General features: G+C 53.7%; 1 protein-coding gene across 1 annotated transcript; it reads left to right on the top strand.

Annotated features, from left to right (window-relative positions):
- The first annotated feature begins 6183 nt into the window (after nucleotides 1–6183).
- On the top strand, nucleotides 6184–7136 carry LOC137090467 (atherin-like). The gene is made up of 2 exons (XM_067454430.1): nucleotides 6184–6369; nucleotides 6840–7136. The coding sequence occupies exons 1-2, from the start codon at nucleotides 6184–6186 to the stop codon at nucleotides 7134–7136; spliced, it is 483 nt and encodes a 160-aa protein (XP_067310531.1).
- The last annotated feature ends 2382 nt before the right edge of the window (nucleotides 7137–9518 follow it).

The raw sequence follows: 9518 nt of genomic DNA, 5'->3' as shown, positions 1-9518 counted from the left end.
AGCCAGAACATTGCAATCCTACTGGACAACTTGGAGAGCTTTCAAACAATTTCACTCCTACAACCAACTTGTTTTCCCAAATTCTCCCTCTTTTTCATTTTCTTCATTCATCTCATATCTCAACCAGAGTAAGTCTACCTAATCTAGCCTATCAAACCATCAACCGTCAAAACCATCAAAGTCTATCTATGCTGCTTTCAATTTCCAATTTACAACCATCCATCCATCCATCCATCCATCCATCCATCCAACCATCTCTGATCTCTAAGTTTTACACACGAACACCATCTGTTTCCTCATCAAAAGCAGCAAACTGATCAATTTAAAAACTGCCTTTTCATTCATATCTTAATCTCCCGACACCCATCCAGCAATATCAATATCTTTCCTTCTCCCTTGCCACAGGGAGATCTCCTAAAATCTCAACCTGCTATTTGCTGATGAGAACAACCTTCCTATCACCAGGCAGTGAAGTTCATTAAAAAAGCTTCAGCAAATCCCCACCCACTGTGGTATTTAGGCTTACTTGTATTCATCTCACTTCTTCTGCAATGGAGCATGACACTGACACCACCGCAGGCCAAAAAGGACCGCCAGACCATCAATTAAACTACTGGGTTGGTGGTCCTCAGAGGCCTTTCGATTTTACTTTCGTTTGGACCTCAGCCTCATCAAACAAGCCATCTTCGCTTGATGCTGCAGTGCTCTGGCAATTTGATACTGCCGCTGCAGTATTTGGCTTTACTAGATATCACCGTTGCAGTCCTTCACTTGATGCCTCAGTCCCTCGCTTGATGCTCCAGGGCTTCACTTGCCACTACAGTGCTCCTCCAATTTGATGATGCCACAGCAGTGCGCCTCCTATTTAATGCTGTCGCTGCAGTGTTCCTCCTATTTAATGCTGCCGCTGCAGTGATCCTCCAGTTTGATGCTGCCTCTACAATGCTCCTCCTATTTGATGCTGCCGCTGCAGTGCTCCTCCTATTTTGATGCTGCCGCTGCAGTGCTCAGCCATTTTGACACTGCCGCTGCAGTGCTCCTCCTATTTGATGCTGTCGCTAATGTGCTCCTCCAGTTTAATGCTGCCACTGCAGTGCTCCTCCTTTTTAATGCTGCCGCTGCAGTGCTCCTTCTATTTAATGCTGCCACTGCAGTACTCCGCCATTTTGACACTGCTGCTGCAGTGCTCTGTAATTTGACGCTGCTGCTGCAGTGCTCCACCAATTTGATGCTGCAGCTGTAGTGCTCTGCAATTTGCTGCTGCCGATGCAGTGCTCCTTTTTTAATACTGCCGCTGCAGTGCCCCTCCTATTTAGTGCTGCCACTGCAGTGCTCCTCCAATTTAATGCTGCCACTGCAGTGCTCCTCCTATTTGATGCTGACGCTGCAGTGCTCCGCCATTTTGACACTGCTGCTGCAGTGCTCCTCATTTTTAATGCTGCCACTGCAGTGCTCCTTCTATTTGATGCTGCCGCTGCAGTACTCCGCCATTTTGACACTGCCGCTGCAGTGCTCCACCAATTTGATGCTGCCGCTGCAGTGCTCTGCAATTTGATGCTGCCGATGCAGTGCACCTCCTATTTAATGCTGCCACTGCAGTGCTCCTGCTATTTAATGCTGCCACTACAGTGCACCTCATATTCAATGCTGCCACTGCAGTGCTCCGCAATTTGATGCTGCCACTGCAGTGCTCCTATTTCGATGCTGCAGTGATCTGCAATTTGATGCCACCGCTGCAGTGCTCCTCCAGTTTTATGCTGCCGCTGCAGTGCTCCGCAATTTGATGCTGCAGTGCTCCGCAAATTGATGCTGCCGCTGTAGTCCTCCGCCAATTTTATGCGTCATGCTGCCCCTGCAGTCCTTTGCTTGATACTACTGCTCTAGTGCCCAGTGCTCCACAATTTGATACTGCCGCTGTAGTGCTCCTACAATATGATGCTAATGTTACAGTGCTTCTCAATTTGATACTTCCACTGCAGTGCCCCACCATTTTAAGACTGCCGTGCAGTGCCCTGCCATCTTGAGACTGCCGCTGCAGTGCCCCGCCAATTTAAGACTACCGCTGCAGCCAATGTGAGACTGCTTCTGCAGTGTTTTGCTCAATGCTGCTGCATTGCCCCACCATTTTGAGACTGCCGCTGCAGTGCCATGCCATTTTGAGACTGCCGCTGCAGTGCCCCGCCATTTTGAGACTGCTGCTGCAGTACCCCGCCAATTCAAGAAAGCTGCTGCAGTGCTTTGCTTGATGCTGCTGCAGTGCTCCGCCAGTTTGAGAAAGCTGCTGCAGTGCCCCGCCAGTTTGAGAATGCTGCTGCAGTGCTTTGCTTGATGCTGCTGCAGTGCCCCGCTCAATGCCAGACTGCTGCTGCAACACCTCACCTGTTTCATAAACTGCCATGGCAGTTACCTACCTCAATGCTGCTACAGTGCCATCTTCTATTCTAGTCTATTTTACAATTTTGGGGGTCTTCTGGAATAATTATGCAGACTCCTCCTGAAATCATGAGCTGTTCAAATTGCCATAATTCTTGCTTGCTGTCTATTTCTGCATTATGTTTTTGGGCAGCAATCAGAGCTTGGGTAGAATATCCTCTCCGGTCATCAATATCGTAAATCCTGCAACATTTTTAGTAATTTCATTTTTATTTTTATTTTATTTTTATTTTATTGGATGTACATTTATAACACTAATAGTTTGTATTATATTACTTCTGCATTAAATTACAAAAAAACAACAACTTGCATCTGCTGTGAAGGAGTTTCTAATATAGCATCTATGGGAATGATGGTAAAAATAACGTTTCTCTCTTTTCACTGCTGTTATCAATCACTCTGTTTTTTCCCTCTTTTTGAAAGTTGTGAAATCACTATTGTTGCATTTTTCTTTTGTTATTTGAGCAAATGGGGACAGAAAAATATATATCAATCAATCTGTCTCCCTGACAGATTCAGGCGCTCAGGCAGTTAGCATGGATGGTTGTCAGGTGGCAGGCATTACTAGGCCTCCCTGAGAGAACCAGTGTTGGGTTCTCAGCTGCTGAAGCAGTAAGCCTCGACTGTTGTCAGGTGGAGGCCCCTTCAGGCCTCACTGGGGAAATGGGTTCCCAAGGTGGAAACACATAACTGGCTTTATGCTGACAGCTAGCGGTTGTCCACTATTGGGTCCCGGCAGTACCCGAGGGCGGGCTCATGCCCTAGCACGACGAGATGCCGTTTTTGCGCCACGGCCCCTTCAGGACAGGGACCTGCCAGCCTACAGAATGGTTTACCTACCAGGCAAGCTTAAAAGCTCCCCTCAGTGAGGGTCATCTGCGAGCTTACAAGGCCTTCTCTCGAGGCCTCCTAGTTAGATCAGCCCGTAGGCCTGTCTGGTCTCCTGAGCACCCCTGTAATATATGTGTTCAGTAGATCCTAGGATCGAGCAGAAAAAACTCCCCTCGCTGGCAAGGGTTAGAAAGCACTATGCTGAGTACTGCTCTCCAGGATTCCTGTCTCCAAGATCCGGTTTGAGGAGGACACTGCCGGTTTGCAGTCTCTCAGTGTGACCAGAGGGGGAGTGGCTCAGGCATTTCAATTGATTTTGCTTGTCCTGACAGTTGCCACTGCCAGCGGGCATGCACTCCCCTCAGCATGGCGGCGTGGGTATATCGTTCCCCGTAGTATTGACTGACGCAGCGCGTGTTCCCTTTCGAAAGGGAACGTCTCTGGTTACGACTGTAACCTTGGACCCTTGAGAAGAGGGAACGAGACACTGCGTCATGGTGCCATGCCTCAGGGCCTGCCTGCCAAACAGTCCCTTCAGACGAAGAAGCTGGTGTCATATTTGCAAGGCACCCTTATATACTCCTGGTCGCACCTTGATGACATCATAGGCTGTCGCCGGTCAATAGGATTGCCGTGATATGATAGTAGTTTAGACACCTGTCACGCTGGAGGCGTTCCCTGTAGCGTCGACTGACGCAGCGTCTCGTTCCCTGTTCTCAGGGAACCAAGGTTACAGTCGTTACCAGAGACGTTTTATCATATTTAAAAAAGAAAGATATGAGTCTTTCTGAATAAAACTGAGTGGACAAAAAGCTGTGACATCCTTAAACTTTCCTTAGATTTAATATGAAATAATTCATTTGGTTTTATAATAAACAAACAGAGACCTATAGTGGCCAGCTTAACAAATCTATTTAAACACACACCATAAATCACACACTCCACTGCTAAATTAACTATACAGGATCATGTTGTTTACTTGATGTGCACTTACGCAGCCATAGCCAGAAACACACAGACATTTAAGCAGTTTTACTCACCGCCTGCAGTTACAATGCATGACTGTAAACCTTTATTGTTGAGAGCGCTGCTTCCCTCATCATTAGACGAACTGCAAATCCAGCGTTGAACTAGGCCTTGTTTATTAAACAATAAACGCCGAAATGCAGGGAACAAACAAAAACACCTGCACAAATCTGTTGCTGCTTCGGGGGGAAAAACTCCATCCACTGTTCCCTTAAAGGTCCCATTTTTTTCTATAGTGATATTAGCCCTCTGGCTTGAATGCTCTGTTTTAAAGGGGCGTGGTCTGCTGTCAGACTTCAGTGAAAACACCCACTGTTGTGATTGGCTGATATCTTTGCATTTGAAATGAGATTATGTGGCAGAGGGGTCGTGGTTTAATGAGGCATGAGCAGCAGCTGCAGCACTGCCAGTCCAGATGTGGCAGTGTTGCCAACTTAGCGACTTTGTTGCTAAATTTAGCGACTTTTTAGACCCTTCTAGCGACTTTTTTTCAAAAAAGCAACTAGTGACAAATCTAGGATTAGGAGAAAAAACACGTTAGGCAGGCTGAACACGAGGACGGCGTGATGACGTCACAGATATGCTAATTGAGGCATGACGCCATCAAGCGACATTTAGTGACTTTTTGGGCAGGCTTTAGCTACTTTACCTGGAAAATAGTTGGCAACACTGAGAGATGGAGATCTGGGGAAAAATTGCTGAGAAAGTGTTATTGTACCGAGTTGTGTGGGTGTGTGAGTGCTAGTTTATTTTGTTTGTATCTGAGAGCTCTAAATGAACTTTGCAATGTTACTTCTCTCACAAAATGCTTTCACCACAACCAACAACAAACAAGACATCGACATGAACACAGTAAGAGCTTCCGAGAAGTGTGCACTGCAGACATACATGTGATTGACATATCAGTTCCCTTTCGTTCAGTCACTCCGACGTAACGTCAGTGACTGACGAATGGGGGTTTCGCTTAGAAGCCTGTCATCTCCGAGACTAGAAAGCGCCCAATGACAGTGCCAATGCCATGGGCATGCGAGATTTGCATGCGTAACTCCGCCTACTCACGTGGGTATATAAGGAAGTAGCTGGCATCATCGCATTATGTTTTAATGCTTCGGAGCCAAGGGTTACATACCTTTCACTCCTATAAGCCTTCTGAGTTAAGTCAGTTCTTCGAGACAATCAGGATCTTCCAGTCGGTGTTGGTGTTCGGCGCGTTCCAGCGGTCACATACTTCCTGCCTGCTGGTCATACGATTGGTTTCCAGTTGGTGTGTGGTCCCCTGGGCGCTTCGGCATCGACTGCGAGGTTAATCCTCTCACAAAAGAGCTCACACGTGGCACGTCCTTTTCAGGATGTCTCGCCCGTGTGCTTCTGGGTGTGACTGGTCTTTACACTCCTCTGATGGGCACTCGCACTGTCTGGCATGCTTGGGCTTCCAGCATGCTCAGGCGGCGCTTGTGGATAAGTCATGTTCTCACTGCGGGAACATGGCCGTTGCGGTCGAGACTCAATGATCTCCGTGCGGCCGCCGGAGTGAGAGTCCCCTCCGTCACCCCCTGATCTGACGTGTCCGCGGCCTCGGTCTCTTTCGGTCCGCGGGGCATCTCTTCGGCTGGTGGCCAGGGTGACCTGAGGGTGATGGTGTGGAATACAGCTCCGACGCTCATGCCTCGGCCCACACCCCCCTCTGTTGCACCGGTACCCGCGAGCGTTGTGATGGAGCCCGCAGCCTCGGTCTCGGCCGGTCCGCGGGTTTCGTTCGGCGCTCCAGAGGAGGACGAGATGTCGGTAACCGCATCACAAGGTGGGCTAGAGTCCTCCGAGGATGAGGATTCGGCTGTGCTGCCGCCTCCGGGCGCGCCAGCATTGTCCGAGTCGGACCCGGAGCTGACAGCCATGCTTGCCCGGGCGGCTGCGGCGCTCGGTCTGGAGTGGAACCCTCCACCCCGGCCGGAGCGTTCGCGGCTTGACGATTGGTTTTTGGGTGCGCCACGACAGGACAGCCGTCCTGCCGTGCCCCCAATTCCTTTCTTCATGAGGAGGTTGCGCACTCGTGGAGGGCCCTCGTGTCGTCTCGCGAGCGTTTGGCAACCTCTTCCGCCTTCTCCGCCCTCGATGGGGCGGCGGCTAGAGGGTACACTGGGGTCCCCCCGGTGGAGCGTTCTGTGGCGATGCAACTGTGTCCCCAGAGCGCCTCCTCCTGGCGTGGCGATCCTAAGCACCCCTCCAAGGCCTGTAGATTCACATCTTCCATGGTGTCGAAGACCTACAGAGCTGCGGGGCAGGCCGCCGCTTCTTTGCATGCCATGGCAACCCTCCAGGCCTACCAGGCCAAGTTGCTGTGCGACATGCACGAGGGTGGAGCCGACCCAGGGCTCAGAGATGAGCTGCGTGCCGCGACCGACCTCGCTCTCCGAGCGACGAAGGTTACCGCACGCTCCCTGGGCCGGGTGATGTCCACATGTGTGGTCCAGGAGAGACACCTATGGCTCAACCTGGCCGATATGCGGGACGCCGAGCGGACTCGTTTCCTCGACGCCCCCATATCCCAGGCTGGGCTATTCGGCGGTGCGGTCGAGAGCTTCGCCCAACAGTTCTCAGCCGCCCAGAAGCAGACTGGGGCTATCAAGCACATACTGCCCCGGCAGCCCGCTGCTGCACCCCAAGCGCCGCCGGCACAGTCGCCTCAGCTGCCTCGCCGCCGAGGGCGGCCTCCTGCGGTCCCCCCCGCTCCCGCGCGGCCGCAGCAGCCTTCACCCGGGCCGCGCCACGGAGCGCGCCGCAAGAAGCCGCCCCAGTCCGCGCCAGCCCCGCGACCCGCTAAACACCAGGCCAAGCGGCGCTCCTGACGCGGACAGCTCAGAGATGGGCAGTTCTTTCCAGGAGACGGCAGCAGGGCCGCTCCTTCCCCCGGTGGAGGGCCGGGGGAGAATCTTTCGTTCCGCTGCCGCCCCCCGGGGTGGCAGCACCCTAATGTGGTTAAAGAAAGAACTGACAAACCCATCTCTGAGCACCCAGAGACCGGTGACGGCAGTGAGCGCCGCCCCCGGGCCACGCCGCTCTCGTCCCTCTCTGTCGCCAGCCCCCTCTCAGAGCAGACCCCAGTGGAACGCGAGTCCTTCCCTAGTCTCCTCTGTCAGGGCGCAGCTGTTACCGCCGCCCCGACACCGGGCCGCTACGCCACCCAAGTCCGGGCCGGTAACGCTGCCTCGCTGCCCCACCGAGGGTACGCCGGTGCTCCGCATGACCCCGTTGGTACACTCCCTGGGAGCGTGGCTACAGCTGCCGGGACTGTCCCACTGGGTCGCACGGACCATCCGGCTCGGCTACGCGATTCAGTTCGCGCGAGCTCCTCCCCGCTTCCGGGGTGTCCGGTACACCATGGTGGGGTCCAATGCCCCAGTCATGCGTGCGGAGATCGCAACCCTGCTGGCGAAGGGTGCGGTCGAGCTCGTCCCTCCAGCCGAGATGAAGTCCGGCTTCTACAGCCCTTACTTCATCGTACCGAAGAAATCCGGTGGGTTACGACCGATCCTGGACCTTCGCGTCCTGAACCGATCCCTTTACAGGCTTCCTCGTTTCCTCGACGCCCCCATTCAGGATGTTCCGTTCAGGATGTTGACTGCGAAACGCCTTTTCGAATGCGTTCGTCCGTGCGATTGGTTTGCAGCGATTGACCTGAAGGACGCGTACTTCCATGTGTCCATCCTTCCGCGACACAGACCGTTCCTACGGTTTGCGTTCGAAGGGCGGGCATATCAGTATGCTGTACTACCATTCGGGCTAGCTCTGTCCCCTCGCGTCTTCACGAAGATTGTCGAGGCAGCCCTTGCGCCACTCAGGCAACAAGGGGTTCGCATCCTGAACTATCTCGACGACTGGCTCATACTGGGCCACTCTCGGGACCGGGTGTGCGAACACAGAGACCTGGTTCTCCACCACTTAGCTCGTTTGGGCCTTCGGGTCAACTGGGAGAAGAGCAAACTCTGCCCCGTGCAGAGGATCTCTTTTCTCGGTATGGAGATCGACTCGGTCGCCATGTGCGCGCAGCTTACCGGCTTGCGCGCGCAGTCGCTGCTGACTTGCCTCAGGCAGATAGAGAGCAAGAGTGCGGTTCCACTGAAACTGTTTCAGAGGCTCCTGGGGCATATGGCATCTGCAGCCGCGGTGACGCCGCTCGGATTGCTTCATATGAGACCGCTTCAGCACTGGCTTCGCGATCGAGTCCCGAGATGGGCATGGCAGTCTGGCACGCTCCGGGTCCCAGTGACTCAGGCCTGCAGACAGACACTCACCCAGTGGTCGAACCTCAGCTTTCTACGGGCAGGAGTGCCCTTAGAATGAGTTTCCCGGCATGTTGTTGTGTCAACAGATGCGTGCCATGTGCAATGGACATGCAGCCGCCGGCTCTTGGTCAGAGAGCCAGAGCCGCCTGCATATCAATTGCCTCGAGTTGCTGGCAGTACGGTTCGCCCTGCACCGCTTCCGAGCGTCGCTGAAGGGTCAACACGTACTAGTCAGATCGGACAACACGGCCGTAGTAGTGTACATCAACCACCAGGGCGGTCTACGCTCCCGCCGCATGTCTCAACTCGCCCGCCATCTCGTTTTATGGAGTCAGAAGCGCCTGAGGTACCTTCGTGCTGTCCATATCCCGGGGATCCTGAACCGTGCAGCCGACGAGCTCTCACGGGTTCAGCCAATCCCTGGGGAGTGGAGACTCCATCCCCAGTCGGTCCAGCTGATTTGGGATCAGTTCGGGGACGCACAGGTAGATCTGTTTGCCTCCCACGACTCGTCCCACTGCAGCCTGTACTATTCCCTGACCGAGGGCACGCTCGGCACGGATGCACTGGCGCACAGCTGGCCGCGGGGCCTACGCAAGTATGCGTTTCCCCCAGTGAGCCTTCTTGCACGTGTTCTGTGCAAGGTCAAGGAGGACAAGGAGCAGGTCATTTTGGTCGCCCCGTACTGGCACGGCCGGACCTGGTTCCCAGAACTAGTGCTCCTTGCGACAGCCCCTCCCTGGCCAATTCCTCTGAGACAAGACCTACTCTCTCAGAGACGGGGCACCCTGTGGCACCCGCGTCCCGATCTTTGGAACCTCCACGTGTGGCTCCTGGACGGGACGCGGCAGGTTTGAGTACCCTACCACCTCCGGTGGTGGCTACCATCACTTCCGCTCGGGCCGAGTCCACGAGACAGGCCTATGCGTTGAAGTGGAACCTCTT

This window comes from Pseudorasbora parva, chromosome 10, assembly GCF_024679245.1.
Source record: "Pseudorasbora parva isolate DD20220531a chromosome 10, ASM2467924v1, whole genome shotgun sequence".
Lineage (NCBI taxonomy): Eukaryota > Metazoa > Chordata > Actinopteri > Cypriniformes > Gobionidae > Pseudorasbora > Pseudorasbora parva.
Note: the sequence above shows the minus strand (reverse complement) of the source record. Positions and strands in the feature narration are given on the sequence as shown.